The sequence below is a fragment of the Callionymus lyra genome, chromosome 13 (assembly GCF_982586985.1).
Source record: "Callionymus lyra chromosome 13, fCalLyr1.hap1.1, whole genome shotgun sequence".
Classification (NCBI taxonomy): Eukaryota; Metazoa; Chordata; class Actinopteri; order Syngnathiformes; family Callionymidae; genus Callionymus; species Callionymus lyra.
Window position 1 is genome coordinate 7,225,900 of NC_141830.1, and position 22,890 is coordinate 7,248,789.

General features: G+C 41.5%; 1 protein-coding gene across 1 annotated transcript in view; it reads left to right on the plus strand.

The window, feature by feature from the left end:
• The first annotated feature begins 9,846 nt into the window (after positions 1 to 9,846).
• The window catches only part of LOC148067226 (prospero homeobox protein 1-like), a 29,143-nt gene continuing 16,099 nt past the window's right edge, over positions 9,847 to 22,890 (plus strand). The window contains exons 1-3 of the mRNA XM_087805350.1: positions 9,847 to 10,234; positions 12,344 to 14,371; positions 18,027 to 18,134. Coding sequence (XP_087661476.1) covers positions 12,410 to 14,371; positions 18,027 to 18,134 — 2,070 coding nt within the window. The 5' untranslated portion in view covers positions 9,847 to 10,234; positions 12,344 to 12,409. The remainder of the gene's footprint in view (positions 10,235 to 12,343; positions 14,372 to 18,026; positions 18,135 to 22,890) is intronic.

Sequence of the window (22,890 nt, forward strand, 5' to 3'; positions counted from 1 at the left end):
ATGCGCGACAGGATGAGGGTGTCGGCATCCTCCGCTTAAACGTCTGCTTCCTGTTCATATTTTCGAGTCTTCCACCCGATTCTCATATTCCAGTCTTGAAGCAGGAAGTTGTTGGAATGGAGAAGTGGAGCAAAGAGGGAATTTTAAAAAAGTTGTTTTGTTGGTGCAAACAAGTATCGCGCTCCCTCAAGCCAGAGGTTCTAAAGATAGACGCCGGAGCTGGAGGAGAAAACTCTCCGAGAGAAAGGGAAGAAGGAAGGGAGAACGTGCGAGGGGAGAGGTGGTGGAGGGTCTTCTCTGGGGGTCGGGCTCGGGGGGGTCATCGGACGGCACGAGAGGCAGGATGTTATGGTTTATTCAGTCCAGGGGTGGGGGCCGTGTGGACAAGGTGCGCCTTGCCCTCAGCACCAACATCAGTGTGATTTATAGCCGCGCTGGCAGACGCCTACGTCCACGGGGAAGTCTTTGAAATGGCCCAGAGTCTGTCTGTGTACCATAGGATCTACACCCGAGTTTTTTTTTTACCCTGTCACACAAGTAAATATCAGATTCACTACCAGCAGGCTAAAAGTAACTGGTGTATAACAGTGTGTATCCTCAATACTGTCCTCTGCCTCTTGACCTCTACGTTTTGTCTTTGGCGTGAGGGGTCATTGAAAGGTCAAAAGAGGTCAACAACGGACGGCCAGACACGCGCGGAGAGAACAGATAAATAATCTAGAAGAGAAGCTTCAGATGAACAAGATGTTCCACTGGAAGCTCAAGCTTTTATTTTGAAAACCATCCACAAATACAGATCCAATAAAAAAATATTCATTAAAATACTACTACTACAGTCTTTTAAGCAGAATCAAGGTATACATGTGGATTCACCAAATAGTTTTTCACCATTAAAGGCAGAACATCTGCTACTTTTAGTATTAAAAAAAACTTCATTTGAGCATCATTTGAGAATAAATGCTGAGTCACTGTGAACAACATTATTGTCACAGTATTGAGCACATTTTCAAAACTACAGGGAGTGCGGAAATATTAGGCAAGTTGTATTTTTGAGGATTAATTTTATTATTGAACAACAACCATGCTCTTAATTAACCCAAAACACTCATTAATATCAAAGGTGAATATTTTTGGAAGTTGGAGCAGGGCTTTTTTAGTTTTAGCTATTTTAGGAAGATATCTGTGTGTGCAGGTGACTTTTACTGTGCATAATTATTAGGCAACTTAACAAAAAACAAATATATACCCATTATAATTATTTATTTTCACCAGGGAAACCAATATAACAGTTCAACAATCACAAATATACATTTCTGACATTCAAAAACAAAACAAAAACAAATCAGTGACCAATATAGCCACCTTTCTTTGCAAGGACACTCAAAAGCCTGCCATCCATGGATTCTGTCAGTGTTTTGATCTGTTCACGATCAACATTGCGTGCAGCAGCAACCACAGCCTCCCAGACACGTTCAGAGAGGTGTACTGTTTTCCCTTCTTGTAAATCTGACATTTGATGAGGGACCACAGGTTCTCTATGGGGTTCAGATCAGGTGAACAAGGAGGCCATGTCATTAGTTTTTCTTCTTTTAGACCCTTTCTTGCCAGCAATGATGGAGCATTGTCCTGCATGAAAATCATGTTTTTCTTGAAGGATGCCGACTTCTTCCTGTACCACTGCTTGAAGAAGGTGTCTTCCAGAAACTGGCAGTAGGACTGGGAGTTGAGCTTGACTCCATCCTCAACCCGAAAAGGCCCCACAAGCTCATCTTTGATGATACCAGCCCATACCAGTACCCCACCTCCACCTTGCTGGCGTCTGAGTCGGACTGGAGCTCTCTGCCCTTTACCGATCCAGCCACGGGCCCATCCATCTGGCCCATCAAGACTCACTCTCATTTCATCAGTCCATAAAACCTTAGAAAAATCAGTCTTGAGATATTTCTTGGCCCAGTCTACAAGTAGACGTTTCAGCTTGTGTGTCTTGTTCAGTGGTGGTCGTTTTTCAGCCTTTCTTACCTTGGCCATGTCTCTGAGTATTGCACACCTTGTGCTTTTTGGCACTCCAGTGATGTTGCAGCTCTGAAATATGGCAAAACTGGTGGCAAGTGGCATCTTGGCAGCTGCATGCTTGACTTTTCTCAGTTCATGGGCAGTTATTTTGCGCCTTGGTTTTTCCACACGCTTTTTGCAACCCTGTTGACTATTTTGAATGAAACGCTTGATTGTTCGATGATCACGCTTCAGAAGCTTGGCAATTTTAAGAGTGCTGCATCCCTCTGCAAGATATCTCACTATTTTTGACTTTTCGGAGCCTGTCAAGTCCCTCTTCTGACCCATTTTGCCAAAGGAAAGGAAGTTGCCTAATAATTATGCACACCTGATATAGGGTGTTGATGTCATTAGACCACACCCCTTCTCATTACAGAGATGCACATCACCTGATATGCGTAATTGGGAGTAGGCTTTCGAGCCTATACAACTTGGAGTAAGACAACATGCACAAAGAGCATGATGTGGTCAAAATACTCATTTGCCTAATAATTCTGCACTCCCTGTATGTACTGTATCATTTCAACAAAACATATAAAGGATACAAATCCATTTCTTTCCATTAAAAAGTAAACTTTCAAAAAAAGTCTTCTTGGAACAAGCTGCAGATAATACTTTATTTTGGAAGGTGCTCTTGTTGTGATGACGCAACATAAGCTAAGGAGCCTCCGTTAATTAAAATAAGGTTTGGTTTGTGGAATTATTTTCTAGTTTTTCATTGAGTTCAAGCATCTTCTCTATTCAAGTGCCATTTAACAGCTGAGAGAGATAAGAACAGGATTTCTCTATATTTGAAGAGGAACATAAAAGGATTATTCAAATAATTCTATTTACTAAAGATCACGTCAGAGTTTGCGGTACATTAAAACCATTTGAAAAAGTAAATTACATCTTTTAGCAAAATATAAGCTCATTTAAAGATCATCCAAGAGGTCCTTTGAGGAGAAAAACGGCGTCTCAGCATAGAGATAAAGTTGTTTAGGCGACTTTTATTTTGTCTTTAGAGAGTAAAAACTTGACTGCTTTACCCGCAATCGGATTTTGAAGGATGGTATTAAAATGAGTTTTACTATAGAATTAAAAAACAATTAAAAATAAATGAGCTTACATGTCCATAAAAGATCATCTCTTCATTTTAACTCGTTTCATACAAAGAACCATAAGATAAATTATCGTTTATCTGATGTAGCAATAAAAACATCTACGACTGGAGTGTGTGCTGCTTTAACAGACGTATGTATTTAAAAAAAGACTGGAGATAAACGTTGGTCTGCTTTCACTCTCCTGATCGCAGGTAATTACATTAGTTAGCGTGGAGGTAAGTGGTCCCCCCGGGGGGGCGTATTCTACTCCACTTAGTCCCCGTCATAAAACAAAATTACAAGGAAAGAAGAAGAAGCGTCGCCGTGGCAAGTGGTAAAATCAAAGAGCTAAATTAAATCTGCATGACAAACACTGGGTGAAAATACATTAGGGATCAGGTGAGACGTACACGGGGGCCACGAGGGGCTTCAGGTCCAACATGTTAATGAGGTTTTATGAGCAGTTATATGGTTGTCACACAAACACAGGCGGCACAATTCAAGCTAATTAGACGTCGCAACTGCAGCTTCAATCGGCAAATAATGGACATATTGTGACGTTTTAGGGACCGTCAAAATGTTACCAACTTGAGGGTTTTTCTGTCTGTGGAAGTTTTCCTTTGGTTTTTGAACTTCATGAAAAAAACAAAACAGAAAATCACCCAAAAAAGTGAAAACAAAAGTCAGAAATGATAACCAACTCTGCTGCATTTCAGTTTCATTGTTGTAACTTATGCTGATTATCCATGAAATATAAATGACAATAAAGACTACTAGTGATAGTTCATCCAAAGTTTCACACATTTCTACTCTGCCCTCACGTTGAGTAATTTGTTCCTTTTTTGAAGACACAGGCAAAAATGTATGTTCGTTTAAAGTAGCAAACAGTGCTCAGTTGTTGTCGTCTCCATCTTCGTCCAAAAAGACAAACATCCATAAAAACATCCAAATACCTCCATACTGCTCTTAACGTCCCTCTTGTATTGAAGCCTCAATATGAGGAATTGTTCAGTAAAAAAATTTAAAAGAGTCTATATTTTAAGATTGTTTGTAGCAGAAGCTAAAAGGCTAACATGCTACACAGACAGGAAACAATATCGCGAGTGTAGAAAGTTGACTGGAAGAGTCTAAAATATACACTTTATTAAGTAAGGTTAAGTTTTTCCGGAAAAAAATCCTCATGTCAAGGTGTCACAACAAGGGGGACATTACACACAAGCAGTATGGAGGTGTTTGGATGCTTTTGGTGTTTGTGTTTATTGTATTTATTTTGGCACAAGCAGTTATGGTGTTGTTGTTGGTGATTGATTGTTTTGTTGAGATATTTAAAAACGTTAGTAAGTTAACCTATAGTACTAGGTACTAGGTGGAGAAGGGGTGGGATTTAATTAACTAATCCTTCTCCTTTTCAAACATTGTTTCTTTTTTCTCAACTAGTTCAAGTTTATATTGTTTTTATTCACATGTTTGAAATAAAGCATTCATTCACTCATTTTTAAGTGTGTATTTTTGAAAGAAAAAACTAAATTAAGCACAGTTGATATGAGCATACATTTCTGCCTATAAGTAACTCACTAAAGAGTGAGTTTACTCTGTAAAGAATCCCAACCCTTGGGGTGAGTAGAAAATGAGTGAAATACAGTGAAATCGTAAGTTTGAATTTTGGGTAAACTATCACTTTAAGACTGAGTTGAAAATTAAAGTTTACCATTACACTCTATTCACAGCAACGCATTTAATTCAAACTAAAGCCGATAAAACAACCAATAAATAAGGTTCCTCAAGAATAATCTGGATAAAGATTATTCACCATTTCCACCAAATGTGTTACCGAGCTGCAGAGCAAGTAGAGCACAGACCACTTGAGGAGTTAAATGCAGCATCAGAACATGTGCTTTAGTTTCAATGGGTTCAAATACTGTCCTGGATTTCTTGTACAAATAGTCAACACATAAACAATAACAATCCTTTCCACTACTCTGTTCACTTTAATTAATTCATCATTCCTGGCATTTTATGAAATTACGATAAGGTTTTCAGACAATTTTATAGTTAAACTTTTTCAAGATCCAAATATGTTTCTGAATCTTTGTGGTAACTTTTTGTTCTGTGATTCACTTGGACAGAAAAGGAAGATTCATGTAAATAAATGTTTTTCTTTTCACGATTTTAATGTTTTTTAACACATGTTATCTCAGGGTCAAGGTGACCCAAATGCGTTTGTAGTATCCCTTGTGTTGTCTCTGGGTCAAGGTGAACGACCTCCCTGGCTTCCATAAATACATGCAGTGGTAGAGGTCGTTCACCTTGACCCAGAGGCAACACGAGGGATACCACAAACACATTTGTCTTTGGGGGCCTTTGGGTCACCTTGACCCAGAGATAACTCAATGGTTAATACAGTCATGAAAAACACAATACATATTTTCTTCATTTTTGTGTCTGTTCATGCAAAATGAACCGCGATTAAATCAGATAGAAATGAAAGTTATCGACTTGTGATTTATCAAAATTAATCCACAGACTCCTGTGATTCATCTAGTTACAATTTTTTTTATCGTTTGACAACATTGGAATATTTACAACCCAGAGATGGAAAACATAACAGACTTACCTTTATTTAGTTTTTTTTTTTTACACGTTTAACATTGAAAATGTTCCTCTAGAATCACACAAATGGATTCAATTGTTTCATGATAATTGTGCGTTAAGTTTGTTCGGAGTCCTTCTTACTTATCTTCTTACTCTCCTGACTATTCCAGATGGGGGTCGGCGTGGAGTTCAAGGTCGACCTGCAGTAGCCAGCAGCCAGTCAGCGGCAGAAGTAAACAGCGAAAGTCCTTTTGTGTTTACCCAGTAAAGTCCTCTGCCCCATGTTGACAGGTGAGAGTTCACGGCAGCGAAGTTGGTCCTCCACTACACAGGCCCTGTGTGTGTGTGAGTGTGTGTGTAAGTGTGTGTGTGTGTGTGTGTTACCCCCAAGAAAGTGCGTGTCAAACAGAGCCGGCAATAAACACACACTGAGGGCTCTGTTTGACATTGAGCCGGACGATACCCTCGTTTTTTTTATGGCACTTGTTTTAAGGATGCCACTGAGATAGACCCCCTGGAGCGGTGGTTGTGCGTACGACCCCGGGGAGCTGGACTCACGTCAGGAGCCAACTCAAGTGTGTGTTTTCCAGACCAGTGTTATTTTTTCCTGTCTAAAAGCTCAACTCTGACGGTTAGCCACTCGGAAGTGATGTGAAATGCAAGTGTAGATTTTAATGAGCCGCGGCTCGCATCAGCCCAGCAGAGAGAGATGATTTTAATTACCTATTACAGCCGCTCGGGCAAGACATAAAGCTTGATTTAAGATTGTAAGAGAAACCGTTTTTTAATTTAATGAGGAATCAATATACTGAACAAGCCACGGAGATAATAGAGTCGCCACTTAAATCCTGTTTGGATCTTTAAGTCCTGCTGACACAAATGAAATACAGCCGTGTAGAACTCCCTCTCTTCCTCTCCCACACACACACACACACACACACACACACACACACACACACACACACACACACACACACACACACACACACACACACATAATCACCGTAGCCTAGAAAGAGGGATGTGGGTCATGAAGGGCCACATACTGCCAGCTATCACGTGTAATATCTAATAATAGCATGTGTATAATAATGTAATTTTTAAAGAGAGAAAAAAAGAAAAAGATGTTGACTAGGTTCAACGTGGGAAAATATTTCTGAGAAAAAGCCACGGAATACATGAAGTAAACAATATTTCCAGTTATCGTTCTATTCATTTTCATTGCTTACTAATCTAATGTCCTAGTTAACAACTTGTTTATTTATCGCTTTCTACTTTCATTTAGCAAACATTTTATTAAAATGCTTTTTGAATGTTTATATATTAAATGAATGTACTTGAGTGATTGAAACCTTCCAGAGATGGACGTAAGATAAGTGTTTTATTTATTTTCAAAAATATTAGATTTCATTAGATTTGTTTATTTCAATCAGTAAATTCATACAGTTGAAGTTATCACTTATTTTTCCATTTTAATGTTTAAGGTTTTGAATAAAAATTAAACCTTCAAAACAAAATAAATTGTAACATGTCGCTAACATTAATGCTAACTTGAAATTGATAGTACTGCCTTCATCTGAGGTTTATTTTTGTTGAAATTGAAATTGTCTGTGCTTGAGTCAGTCCAAATATAACTTTGATAATAATCCAAACAGAAAATTACAAATATTACACATGTTTAGTGCAACATGTTTTAAGTAAGTATTATATCTGTGCGTTTAGCGAAAATCTATGTTTAGAGTTTTGCAAGAACGCACAGTTGATGATAGATGACAATATGAGAAAATATATATATATATATTGTAGAATTTGTTCATTTTTGCTTTGGATGTGTCCTTGTTTTAATCTCAATATTCCTGTTCAAATCCATTATGCTAACAGAAAAAAATGTTAGCATGACATAGCGCCACCTCTGTGAACTTTGCGCAGTGAAACCGAATATAATAATAACTCACGGAGAAGATTTGAATATTATATACTGGGTGATAATTCAAGTTCGAAAAATGTTAACAGAAAAATGTACAGCGCCACCTATATGTTCTTTTTATCCAGGTAGAAATGTACATTTATTTTCGGATTTCTTTTTTACAAACCAATTGCTGCTAAATTTAAACTTGGATTTGAGGCAATGGGTTATTTCGCAGTTTAGTTGTTTTAATTTTAAATCGATTCAACTGACTTTTTATTGTGTATTAATTAAATAGCAACATTGCTTATGGTCGTCGTGTTGATCTGGATTAATGCAGAGAAGTTTTTTAGAAAAGAATGACAACGAGGATAAAAAAAAAACGCTTTGGACGCACGAGAAAGTCGAAAAATAATCCTCAACGCTGAAAAAAAGTGGGTGAAAAGCTGGCACCGGTCCAAATCCAAACGTACCAAAAAAAAACTGCTTGTTGTGCCTCCGTTGTTATAAATATATAGTTTTTGACGACACCTCTGGGATCCATACTGTCCTCACTTTCCCTCTCCATCCTCCCATAAACGTGTCAGTGAAACGCGCCATCAGTGCGCGTTATCAGTCTTGGGCATCGAGGTGTTCCCCTCCTGGTTCCAAATAGATTCGAGGCTCGATCCACCTGGACCGGGCCTGAGATAAGAGCAACTGGTGTTAACGAGCCCGTTTCCGAGTCTTCCGTTTCCAAACACGGGAGTCTTTGAATGTCCGGGCCTGGGTTTTTTTTTTTTCCAGCCTGAGCGCAGCAGCGGCGGCACCGGGGGAGCCGAGGCCACGATCAGACGCAGGCCGGTCAGAGAGCACGGGGGGCCGGACACACGCAGAGGAGGAGGCGTGGGGCACCTGATTTTTTTTTTTTTAGGGGAAAAGACATTGCGTTGCATTTCACTCGTCCCAAAAAAAAAAACAAAAAAAAAATCCCTCTGCTTGCGACATGGAAAAGAGTCGCGCCTTTTCCTTTCTGGCACCTGCATAGAGGGGAATATGGAAAATAAGATTTAGAGTTAAGTACTTTGGAATCCTGTTTGCGCAAAAGATTTATAAAAAAAAAAAAAGAAGATAATTATACCTGCCACGGATGAATGTCAGAGGAGGGGGGAGTAAAGATCTCATCTGATCATGAAAATCCTCTATTTTAATCCTTATTTGTAGCTAAAATAATACCAAACGAGACATTCAAAATAAATGATAAATCATAAAATAAGGGGGTGCAGCAAGTCCTCTTACAATAATAGAACAAGGGAACTAATAAAAGTGTATTTACATTCAGTAAATGCCGTGTGATATTTGAGAAGACCACGTTAATATAAAAACGAGAGCAGCAGCGTCAACTCTGCAAATAGGTTTTCAATGAAAGGGATCAAATGTCTGCGGTGGAGTTTGTAAAAGAGGGAAGATTTCATAATAAATATATTTTAAATTGTCTTACCAACGAATCCACGTGACTTATTTCATCGACACTTTCCGATTTTATAAAAACGCAATTTTAGTCATTTATATAAATAAATATGTCGTCATTTAGTTCATTTAAGCTTCTTTTTTTTATAGAGGATCGTAAAAAAAGAAAAAAGAAGATTATCATGGTATATTTGCAAGATCAGTAGATTCGATTACATTTTTTATGCCGATAATAATAGTGACGCTTGTATTCTAGACCGACATTGTATTTATAAATCCATTATGTATCTAATATTTTAAAAAGCAAAACGATCTTTCTTGAATTGAATGCAACATTTACGGAAATCTTTAAAAAAAAACTTTGATTATATTTGTAATTTCATTCGTATGTGTCTAGAAATAACACCTGAGCGCTTCTTCTTTTATGTCAGATTAAAGCGTCGAAAACTGCGTAAAAAAATATCTCGATATAAAAATTCCCGAGGGAGCACAGGATCAGAAATAAACAATGAATTGTCGTGAAAACTTGCCAAAACACAATCCCTGAAACATTCTCCTAAACATTTTATTTTTTGCCAAAGTGTGTAACGATTCTTACTGATCACGGGCGGCGTGAAAGGGAAGAGAATGATTAGTAAAAGTGCTGTTTCCCTTTTGTCCGTCATCTCTCTCTCTTTCTCTCTACCCTTCCCTCTCTCTCTCTTCTCTCTCTCTCTCTCTCTCTCTCTCTCTCTCTCTCTCGCCGGAGTCCCAGTCTGTGGTCCAGTCCAGCTCGGAGTCCGGCGGGCGCTTCTTATTGGACGGCAGCTGCGGTTACATCACCGCGCCGGTGACGCGCACGTCTTCCTGTTTCCTTCAGTCGCGTCTTAAAGTGAATCTTGGTGTCGGAGGAGATCCAGCATCAGTCCTCTGCATCCGAGGCTCGGAGACGATCCCTCTCTCCTCTCTCTCTCTCTGCCGTCCTCCTCTCGCTTTATGTCGCTCACTCTTTTTTAGTTCCAGCTGAGGATAGGAGGAGACGCGCCGTTTTATTTTGCTTTTTTGTTCATCTAGATCCACCTTGTTCCAGTGCTTTCTTTTGACTTTTTCAAGTTTTTTTTTCATTTTTTTTTCTCCCTCGGATCTCAGAACCAAACTCCTCTTCAATTGCCGAGTAAGTAACTTCATCTTATTCAAAAACAAAGCAAATAAAAAGAGTATTAAAGTAGCCGCTCATTATTTGGCAGCAGCGCTCTCTTGTTTTGTTTTGCGCTGGTCTTGTTTTTGGCAGGATCGTTTGGAAGCTTCATCATCACTTTTATGTTTTAACTTGTTCAAGTTAATTCAACTGTGTGTCCATAGATCGGGCTTTATTTATTTTTGTTTAACTCTCGTGCGTGTCGATTTAAAGTCATTCTGTCGACTTTCATCACTTGTTCGCCTCGTAATTCTTTTTGAAGTCAGACAACTACACAAAACGCGGAACACATTTTCAACATCTGTTTTAGTTTTTATTTGACTTAAATCGAGTGGTTTCTCTCCAAATTGAAGATAGTTAAATGGCTGAGCGCATGCGCAGGAGCAGACAGGTGCACAGTCGACGACAGGTGGTGGCTCTATTTGAGTGTAATTGTAAAGATCGCTCAGGTTCGAGAGAAGAGCTCAAAACAAGGTGATCTGAGATTTAAACTTGACTTCACTATCATGCGTCCTCCGCATGTGTGATCTGTTCCAGTGACTTGCCAAAACTCACACTCGGTAGTTTAATTTGCTGTCAGATCTTGTTACCAAGAATCTGGTTATATATACCTTTTTCTCTTAATTTCAATAAGGTTGTTAAGTTTAAGTTATCAATCTCTTTCAGATGCCACCAATAATTCACTTCACTACCTTCTGTCACTTAGTTTAAATGTCCGTGTGTTGGTTCTGCTCCTTTGTCTGGCCTATAAAACACTTGCAAAAAGTAATCTGTATTAAACTCTCTTTTGTGTAAATTTAACATTGATAAAACATTTTTTATTAAATACGGTATTTAAAATGTTGAATTAAGAAATATTGAGCCCATAAATGTAATATTTGCCGTCCTAATAGCATAACTATAAACTATTAATCACATTGAAGTTGTCGTAAATACTGTGGAGGATTATCTTATAGTGGAAATGTAATAGTTTATAGTTTTGCTGAATCAATAATTAATTTTTATTATAATAAAAAGCCATAAAATAATTTCTCATTCATGTAATACTAAAAAGATTTTTACAAAAATAAACTGCGTAACAATTAAAAGTTAAATGTTTTGCTATCAAATAAAAAGAAAGATTTTAGAGATGATTATTTAATATATGTTCTTCAATTATGAAGTTTAAATTATTTCATTTTGTTTTGCCTTTTTCTATATTAACGACGACCAAAGATATTCGTGATCATAAAGTACGATGATAAATCTAAGCGTCCACACGCATTTTTGTGATTAATAATAATCTGATTTTCAGCCGCACGCCTCCGATCGCCACAGCTGCTTACACAGTATTGTTGGTGCTGGTCTGTACTGACAAAACGCTTGGCTTTCAGGGGCGTTTAGGTTTTTGTCAGCGCGCTTTGGGTTTCTCCTTGCCTGAGTTGACCCGCGTGACCTATTCGTTTGAGCAGAATTAACTGCCCTTGCCAGATGAAAAGGCAAACAAAAAAATCATAGAAGTGAACTCACGCTGGCACGAAAATCAATTGGCCTATTTTGTGTGTCTTTTATGTGTCACTCTGCCTATCGCTCAAGATATGATTGCCGTATCGATTCAATCAATATTGTGACTGAAATATTGGCTTTGTCCTAATGAAAGCGCCAAGTTAGAGTTAATCCACTGACTTGAATAAGACTTTATCGACTTTGCAAACTATTTTTTTTTTTTTATAAACCTAATGAGTGCACGGTAATTTGTGTGTTGACCGGTCTTATGTTTGTCCACATAAATATGGAAATGAGGACAAATACTTAAGTAATTATCATAATTTTATGCAGCTTTGTGTTCCGTGGGAACTGGTTCAGTGTCGCGCAGGGGATGGAATAAAATGTAGGACTTCGCCCTGGAATGTTGGGAGAAGCCCTAATTCTGAACCTTGTCTCACCTATTTTTCCGACGTTGGTATTATGTACTGCCTTTGTTAATTTTTCAATTAGAAAATGAGACATTTGACTTTATTTAAAGAATCAAATGTATCTACTTTTAATGAAGAAAGTTTTAAATTTGACTCTCGGTGAGTTTTATGTTTCCTTCTCACCCTGCAGGAAATCAGAGGCGTTGATCCTAAAGGGCTAGCTCTGTCGGATATGGCCCAATAGCAGCAGCCCGTGATGCCGGACCATGACAGCGATTCCCTTCTGAACAGACAGACCAAGCGAAGACGTGTGGACATCGGTGTTAAGCGAACCGTGGGCAGCATAACCTCCTCCACAGTAACCGCAACGACGGATCACATTGCTCGCGCCAAAGCAGCCATTTTTAGTGCCATGAACTCTCTGAGCTCACACTCTCATCACGGATCAGACACCGACTCCATGGAGTGCTCTGTGGTGCAGCCACATGGTGGCCCTGGCGTTGTATCAGCTAGTGACAGTGAGTCCAATGTGCTCCGGAAGCTTCTGAAGAGGGCCAACTCTTACGAGGATGCCATGATGCCCTTCCCTGGAACAACCATCATCTCGCAGCTTCTCAAGAATAACATGGCTAAAAATGGTGGCGGACCAGATAGGGGTGAGAGAGGAGACAGTGGTTTCCCTGGCTCAGGCCTTTCTAATGCAAGCTCAGACGCACCCCAGGAAGATGCCTGCAGTAACTCCTCCCAAGATAGTACCCCTCAGGAATGCCTATCCCCGTTTGGCCGTCCTCCTGGCCTGGGTTCCTTTGAAATTGAGCGTCTCAACGACGAGCACCTACGTGCAAAGCGAGCCCGTGTAGAAAATATCATCCGAGGCATGAGTCATTCACCCAGCGTAGTAGTACCTTCTGCCTCCCGCCATGACCGTGACCACGAGATGGATGGCGAGCGGGAGTTGGACCTGGACTGCCCGCCGCCTCAGTCTCAGCAGCAGGGTCCAAGCAGCCCCCGAGGAGGTGAGGTCGGCAGCAACAGCCGGGAGAACAAGCGTAAACAGCGTCTGCCTCAGCAGCAACAGCAGAGCTTTACCCAGCTGGTGTGTCAGAGAAAAGAACAGAAGCAAGAAGAGCGACGACAACTAAAGCTGCAGCTTGAAGACATGCAGAAGCAACTGCGGCAACTACAGGAGAAGTTCTTTCAGATTTATGACTCGACTGACGACTCAGAACACAACGACCTCCATAATGATCTCCACAATGATATAGGAAACATGTCTGAAGACAGCCCAGCAAGGTCCGACGGGGACGAAAATCGGGTAGGCGATGACATGCGCTCTGACAATGAGATGTCTGATTTAGACCCAGGTCACTTCCTGGACAGGGCACGAGCGTTGCTTCAAGAGCAGGCTATGCTCGGTAATAGGGAGAAGCCGAGAAGAGAGGGGATTAGCCGAAGCAAAGGACCTGGAGGTCCAGGATCCTCCATGCATGCTGAAGGTAAACAGCTGGCAGAAACACTAAAGCAGGAACTCAACTCTGCTATGAACCAGGTTGTGGACACAGTTGTAAAAGTGTTTGCCAAGCCTCCACGCCCCACACCTCAGCAGGCCTTCCCCACTCTTTCCTTGCCCCCCGAAAGGTTTCCCAACAATGTCAACGTGGACAATTCAAACTTCCACACCGCCAACCAGAGGCTGCAGTGTTTCGGTGATGTCATAATTCCTAATCCAATGGACCCCTTCGCTAGCATGCCTGGCATTCCAGGAGGTGCCAATGACCAAACCGAAGCATTGCCTTTAGTCGTGAGGAAGACCCCCACTGAGCACCATCATCAGTCATCAGCAGTGGGAGCCCACGGTGGACACCACCACCCTTCTCTTCATCCATCGTCCCTCTCTGCCTCCATGCGTTTCAGCCCACCATCCTTTAGACATCCCTTTCCCCTGCCTCTTTTAGGTTACCCTTTCCAGAGTCCTCTGGGTGCGCCCAACGCCTACACTGGCAAAGACCGTTCCTCACCAGACTCCATGGACCTGTCCCGGGAGACCACGAGTCTGAGAACCAAGATGGCTTCAGGACACCACATGGGACACCACCACCGCTCCTGCTCACCATCGCATCCCGGCAGCACCGCGGAGGGTCTCTCACTATCCCTCATCAAGTCCGAGTGCAGCGACCTCCAGGACATGTCCGATATCTCACCCTACTCCGGCAGTAATGTATCCTTGACTACGTTTGTAGAGCTAAATGATTTTAAAGTTATCTTTTGATATGAAGGCTGCAACACTGAATTCACAAAAGTTAGTTATTGTTAAATCTTTGTTTGAATGCATCTGAAAACAAATTTATTTCAGTCACAACGCAAGTGGCATTTCTTAATTTAGAGCCTATATCTCACAAGGCATGTCAGTGAGAGTGAAAAAAACACACAAGGCTGTTTAGTAAACAAAAAATATTCATATTTGTTTTTTCATTCTACAATTTAATAATCTAGTTTTGTCTTTTCTTCCATTCAAACTGGTAAGTTGAGCTTCCAGATGAACAAACTTTAAAGTATCTTAGAAAAAGCAATTTTTTTTAAACAATTCTACAGCTGTGAAATCAAAATCATTGACACAACCTGCATTAAATTGTAGTATTAAAGGGTTATTTGCCTCATAGTGTTCTTGGACAGGTGTGCATTTGAACAGAGAATAGGTAAATTCTTTTGAAGAATAGCACAAGAATCTTTGAACTAGTTGATGAATCACTTTTCCACCCACTGCTGTGCTCCTTTCCTTTGTATTGTTGCGTTTATTTTTATACCCAGTACCTCTCATTCTCACCACGGTCCATCTTCAAACCTAAGTGCTTTAAAAGCTCTTGTCACATATCACTTACTCCGACAGATTAGGTCCCCATTACATTTCCTGGCCCAGTTACTGTTATAAAAAAAAAAAAAGTTCTCAAAGAAGGTGAAGGTAGATAGCATCCACAAACTTGGCACACAATAGTATTATATAGCCTCCCTTATAGTTTAACCCCAGTGTGCCCTAATCGTGCCCTGCAGATAAAGAAGCCGTCCCCTATGGGAGGCTCAAATTAAATCCCCCGGGGTCTTGGGACTAATAGCTTAAACTGATACATTCAGTCCCTTCTCTGTTTTCTGTATACCTTCTGAGTGCCACAAGTACCCGACACCCCTTCACCCGTATGAAAGTTTGATTTGTGTACCAGATGCTTTTATCCTGAAATCGTTAACATTCATTACAGACTAAAGTATGCAAACGTTTACACCTGAAACTGCTCTTTATTTAACCATTAGGATGATGTCTTCGCGCACCTGAGTGAGTCTGCGTGTGCGTTTCAGATGAGTGTGTGTCACAAAAGGTTCGCCTGAGGACTCCGTAAGGATGTGTATTTATGATTGGTTGTGTTTTCTCTAGTGTTCCTCTTATCATCTATCCCTGTTGTAAAAAAGCCCACTATCATTGTCGTTTCTTTTCTATTTTTTTTCATTTCATAAAGATCTGTCAACAGCCCGGGGGGCCCTTTGGCTGTTGCTTGGCAGCCAAATACTTCTTTTTTTTTTTTTTGTTTTCTCTTCCACCAATACCCCCTCTCCTCCTCCTCCCTGTCTTTTCTTTGAAGAGGACGTTAACAGGTGTTTGCAGCGAGCTGTTTATCTTTCATTACCTCGCCTTGTCTTGTCTTCTGACCCAAGGGTGAATGCTTTCCAGAGATCCATAATCCTTTGCTTCAGCCGGCTCCCGATGGTGGGATGAAAAGAGAGAAGAGAAAAGGGAGAGACACCAAACCAGAAAACAATCAAACTATCACCACATATGCCAGAATTTGCGGCTTTTTATTATAGCATTTTGGAGCTGGAACAGATGCTGTCTTATAAGAGTGTCTGAAATTATCGATTAATTTGTTCGGGGATACAACTTTTTTTTAGGGGGGATACGCTAAACTCAATTTCCATTTGGCATTTTCATTAGAGCACAAAGATTAGAAGCAGCTTGTCAGACATTTCGCGAGGTATGTTCAAGTTCACCTGCGTTGTTGCCGAGCAGATGGCCACGATCACTTCCCTTCATTCGCTCCCAGATCGACTCCAAATAGTCTTGTCCTTACACCTGGAATTAGGAACGAGACCCGCTATTTTTCCCTCTCATGACTTTGGGCTTTGGGGAAGTGTTGTGAGAATGATGATGTCTTGTCAGATGTGGCAGAGGAACATAGAGCCAGCTGGTGTGAGCGAGCCATCATGACAAAATAATAGCCTTCGTACGCCACCCCTAAGTCCAATCACAATCACATTTGCAAGCTGTGAGGGAAGTGCAGATGAAAATGCCTCATCAGGAGATGCGAAGCGTCCTAATTGTCAACGGAAGGGAGGTGATATTGTTGTGATTGCTTCGCTAGTAAAAGCTCTTTGTTTGGGAATAATCTTAAGTGGAGAGGTGCAAACACATTGATCAATCTCTTAAGTTATAATACCACAAAAGGGGGACGAAAAAAAAAAGCCATTTGTTGTGGAAAGCTGTTTTTCTCTGCCTCCCTCTGTCACTGGGTCCATTGTATCCCCTCCACTCGGAGCAGATGGTGCGGTGTGGAGAGCGGAGCGCTGCTCTTTTGGCCAGGCCTGTCAGAGTAACACCAGTCTGCCAGGGTTTCCCCCACAAGACCCTTGCTGTGTATACAACTAACTCGCTCTCTCTCACTGAATCAGACAAAGTAGACAGGGTCTTTAAGGAGCCAGCCCAGCGTGGTTCAGCATTTGCTGGCTTTGCTTTCTAACCCTGAGGCCAAGGGCAATCCAATCGAGCAGCTGATGCCTTCTTCCATAGTTACTGCTACATCTGGACACTTGACTGATTTTAACGACCACAGCCACCCCTGTCCATCATAAATGATGTCACACAATGGATTTTCTCCATTCGAGTGTGAACCGTCTCCTTGTAAACTAAAGGGTCCATCTCCTGTCCTGTATAAATTCTTGTCGAGGTGAAAACCGACGCAGGTTTTATTGTCGCCCTCCTTCTAATTCCCCTTTCCCGTGTCTTATCCGGCAGATTGATATTATCAGATGCATTATACGGCCGTTAATTCACCATGGAAATGGCTTGGGCAGTTCTGTGGCGCAGATGTGTTTCAGTCCCCTCCTCATTTCTGGCTCGGTCCAAAGTATTAGATACCCTCTTCTCCTTCTCCTCCTCCTTCTATTGCTCCTCCAAGGGTTTGGCAGAGAAGCTGAAGCTAAAGGGGGAGGAGCAGAGGGAGGAGGAAGGGGGGGGTGTAATTGAAGGTTGGAACTATGCTTTCCCTCAAGGTGCCCCAACAGCTCCTCGCCATCCTCCCGGGTGTTCCATTCAAGCGATCCATTAGGAATACAAGGCCGGAGATAGAGACGAGCGGGCGTCTTGTCTTGCGATGATCTCCTGGACCTGATATTCCTTTACGTTTACCAAACCCCTTACAGTCATATCCAGGCTTGGCACGTGTCACTGCCAAACCATTACGCCTTCTCGTCCATCACTGGCGTTAACTGCTATCTTTGTTTGAGATATGCAAATGCCTTGTTTTCTTCTCTGCCGGTGAACTCAGGGTGTAGGCAAAAAAGGCGTCTGCACACTTTGACTGTGAAATGAGCCTCCTTATGTAAAAGCGTCGGGCAGCGTTTCATTCACCGTGACCCTGTCAACACCTGACGCTAACGATGCTAATTGCAAGCAAATGGCCTAGCGTTGGTTCGGCGTCTTCGACAAATCTGCGATCGGGCGTGACAACGCTTGGATTTCTTACCTAACAACGAACAGGAAGTTGAAATTTTCAAATCTGTGATAATGTCCAAGATGTTTCCGAACTTCCCTTAACAGCAGCCACTCTCAGATACAGGAGGGTCTTTCCCCGAATCACCTGAAGAAGGCCAAGCTCATGTTTTTCTACACCCGCTACCCGAGCTCCAACATGCTGAAGATGTACTTCTCTGATGTCAAGGTGAGACCTTTTTATTTACTCACAAACTGTCTATCAAATTGTCTGAAAAACATAGGAAAATAGACGTTTTTTTCTTGCATTATTAAGGAATATGTGTATGTCCCATTAGAAAATACCCCCAAATTAAAGAATATTGATCAAATTTAAAATGATTTGTTATATATTGTTCGTGGATTTTTATGTCAGGGGATTTCTAGTTGCACTAAAAACCTAAATTTGAACCAACTAGAAAATGTATCTATGGACTCTCATGGTTTTTCCTGAATTTGTTTAAATGGGTTGACTTAGAAAGGATACAGTTTTGGTGTCGTGAGTTTCATCAGGATATAGAAATATTTTGAAGGTCCTGCTATTCAGTTATTTGACGAGGTATTTATTTGATCTACATAGTCAATACTTTAAATTGTACTAATGATTCAGAGATAGAAGAGAAGAAGAACGGTCCAAGACAGGGACAAATCCTTCAAATAATTCCTGGGTCCAGATGGTAAACCAAAACAGCACCAGAACTGTCTGCTTACTTGTGATATCGTCATCATATCCTAAATTAAAATATCCATTCTTTGGGTTAGTTATTGGCTAAACAAAGAAACAACCACGGTCTCATAGTCTCCTTGGCAGAGGTATCAGTCGCTGCAGGATCTCACAACAAACTTAAAAGTCTATCCTGTTAATTGTTTTCGTCTTTTTTGCATATATTTTTAGCTACTCCTAGTGCATTCACCTGTTAAAGTCGTGACAAGTTGAGTCAAGGTTTTTTGAAATCTGCCTGTTAGCGCGAGCTGGTTTTCGTGGCGAAGGTAGAGAAAGGACGAGCATCGCGGAGAGAAAAGAGTGAGTAATGGAGGACAAGCGAGCAGCCTGGAGACAGAAGAGTGGTTAACGGAGCAGGTGTAGGGTGGATGCTAACACAGACGGACGGGGGGGGAGGAGAGAGAAACCGTTTCGAGAATGAGCGTTGGCACAAATGGGAGTTTAATAATTAGGAAAAAACAAAGCACAATATGTATGCTGCAACAGAAAGAAACCAACAAAAACAAGAACAACAACACAATGGCCGTTGTGCACGAGCGTGTTAGTTCTCGTTGTTGTGCGTTTGTGCGCTCTCGGACCATACGGAGGGGAAAACACTGTGACAGATCCAGGCCATCTTATTCAAATCAGAAGATAAAGGTTCCCTTTTCTCTCAGCTGCTCGCTCTTGGACGCTTGTTTCCACCAACCATGACTCACAGGTCACGTGACTTCCCCTCATTTTGAAAAAAAAAAGAAGAAGAAGAAGGGCGTACGTTGGCAAGGAAGGCGAGCACCTGTAAACGGCGATTTCTTTATAATACTTAATTCACTTTTTTAATTGCACGATCAGAGTCGGTGCCAAAGCCCCCAGCCTCGCTAATTCTCCCCGCACAACGTGGCCTCTTCACATATGGCCTCATCAGATCCTAAATAAGGTCAAGATAGTTAAGGGGATTAACAGTCACATAGATTTGTTTTTGTTTTCGGTACTAGACAATAGACTCAAGGTCCAAGTTAGCAGACATGTATGGGAATGGGACTGTCTAATGAGATTCAGATACGCGACCCCTTAAGCGAGTGGCCATCCTCAGACTTGGAGGCTAATCAGGTCCCCGCTAATCGGGGTCTTGATTGTCAAGAATCTAATGAATGTGGGAAGTGGGTTGCCCTAATGAGTGTAGGACGCGTTCACTGTTTGGCTCAATAACCTCCTTTCAAGACTGTCGTGACTTCTCGTGTGACTTCGGGCCTGCTCTGAATTGTTTTGACAGATATGCGATAATACCATCATGCTGTCTCCTTAAGACGTCTCATTGTGTGGCTTTTATGACGACGGATTAATGTCCGAGTTCTTAGTCAATTAATAAAGTCAAAAAAACTGTTGATTGTTTTCAATTCACGCTCTTTGGCCTCCTTAATTTTGTCCTGTGCTTCTTTTTCAACCAGCCGAGCTGTCGAGAAACAGATTTTAGAAGGGTCAGTCACTTCTATATGTCATTCCTTCTCTTTTATTTATCTTTTTTCGCTGATGGTGTGGCATACTATGTGGGGCCGGGGTTGGAAAAAAAAAAAAAAAAAAAGAAAAAAAAGAAAAAGAAAAGCCAGCGGCTGGATTTGAGTCGCCGCAGTAACAAAAGCCTGCTTTCCAGGGCTGCTTTTTTTGTGTGTAGTCAGCCAATAGGCGGTCGGAGATTATCTCCCACAATTCACCCCTGCAAAAACAGGAAACGTTAGAAAGCCCCGATGACTATGAAGGGGCTTACGAGAGAGAGAAAGACAGATAGGGAGGGAAGTGAGAGAGAGAGAGAGAGAGAGAGAGGAGGCCTGTACAGGCTTCTGTGCATTTCATGCTCCTCTCAGTTTGTTCTGGATGTAGCGCCGCACTCTGAGGTCATCTGAGCGCCATTGTTGACCCCCCGGAGATAAAAGTTCTCCAAGTACACACACTTTTTTATACATTGCTTTTTAATTAATAAAGAAAAATAAGTATTTAAATTCAGCCTAAAATGACTCAATATTCTCCCTCTGTATATTTAGTTTGATAGCTGCTGTAGAAGTTTTTTGCTGACATTCTTGCCATTTTCACTGTATAATGATATAACTACAGGATTATTATGACAAAATTGTAGGTTAAAGCTTTCCTATCGAATAATTTTCACTTTAATTATGTTTTAACAAATTAAATTTAAGCATTCTCTAAACTAAACCCATGCTTTTATTCTATATTAATTGTGTATTTAATAGTTTTCATCTATTTATTTTCACATAGCTGGAGCCAATTACGTTTTAGTTTCGGCAAACATTGACAGTCAAGATTTTGGAACACGCCAACAGTGTGTACCCGTGACTCGCCCGGCGCTTGGCAGGCGACTAATACAGTTTACCGCGAGACGCTCGAGTGTTCTCCTATTGTGGACAAAAGTACGACACGCATGTGTGTGTGTGTGTGTGTGTGTGTGTGTGTCACGTTTTATCTGGTCCTGTTAGCACTAAGCGCTGACCTTTCACAGGCTCTTGAGTGTGAGTGTGAGAAACACACTCGCGTTGTGTCTCTATCATCTGCTTCTCACACACACACACACACACACACACTTCTGCATCTCATGTCTGTGCTGCTGACCCCTGCCAAGCCTGATTAAGAAGCTGCAGTGAGTTGCGCCTTTCAAGCGATTCCCCTCTTTTACCCAGAACACCCTTGTCCTGAGCCGCTATAAGGGGGTCTCTATCCCCCACCAGCAACCTAATGAACCAAGACCGCCTCATGCCCGCTTGCCAAACTCAAGTCAGTGGCCACGGCGAAGGAAATGTATCACATTATTAGGTTTCTTTCATAAATTATATGTCAGAGTCCCGGCTGTACTTGGTGTTTCTTTAGTCTCCGGCAGCTTCCATAGATCTGCTGCGGAGCTGTCAGAGTTATGAAATGATCCTTGTCTAAAGTGACGAATGTGTCCGTCCACCTGACGGCGGCGACACCAAAGGTCTCCCGTATGAGTGATGGTGACTGTAGGCTCAACCTTAGCATCAGGAAGCAGCAACGTACACACTGATGATGGGAGGATACGAAGCTCTACGATGGAGACTCTTAACACACCAATGCAAGTAGTTTCACTAAATCCACGCTGGTTGAATGTTTGGCCTCAAAGATTGAACTAACAAGAGTTTAAAGTTGTTAATCTGACCAGCTCTCCATTCATCCATCTTTCCGTGAACTGATTGTCCATCCATCCATCCATTCATCCATCCATCCATCCATCCATCCATCCATCCATCCATCCATCCATCCATCCATCCATCCATCCATCCATCCATCCATCCATCCATCCATCCATCCATCCATCCATCCATCCATCCATCCATCCATCCATCCATCCATCCATCCAACCACCAAACCATTAATCATTCAATCAATCCATTTATCTTTGCGTCTTTCTATCCATCTGTCCATCCATTCATTCATCCATCCAATATGTTTGTCTGTCTATACATCTCTCTGTGTGCCCCCGTCCATCTGTCCATATACATCCATCTATCTATCATTCCTATTATCTGCCTGTCTGTTAGTTAAATTTATCCATCCATTTGTTTATTCATCCGTCCATCCACATGAGCAACTGTTTAACCATACATACTTACCTGTCTGTCTATCTTCACATCCATTCATCCATCCGCCCATTAGTCCACCTGCCCCTCCATCAAACTGTCCATCCATCCATCCTTCTGCCCATCCATCCATCCATCCATCCATCCATCCATCCATCCACCAATTTTCACATTGATTTCTTCAGCCAGACACTTATCTAGATCACCATCTATGAAGTTCTTCATCCTATAATCCACTCATTCTGCTCTTGAAGAACATCCTCTTTATCACAGCGGTTGAAATCTAGCCAGGTATGTTATCAGTGCATTCTGTGTAGTTTTACTACTCTGTCTGTCACATGATAATGGGGAAGTGAATTGAATTTAGGCCAAAAGCCTTTGATCCACTTCCTCTATTGCAGATAAGAACTGTGAGCAGCATCAGCACAGAACACCACTGTGAGCATCTTCTCACCGAAAACATAGTTTTCTCTCCACCTGTAGAGTGTTTAAGAGGCACGTTTAAGAACGGCCCCGCACAGCAGACCTGTAATTGTGAGAGTCAGTAGTTTGTTTGTTTGATTCCACCGTGTCACGACCCCAGCTTGCTGACACTCACGTTCCGACCGCCTGCCCCCACCCACAGCTAAACGCCATTG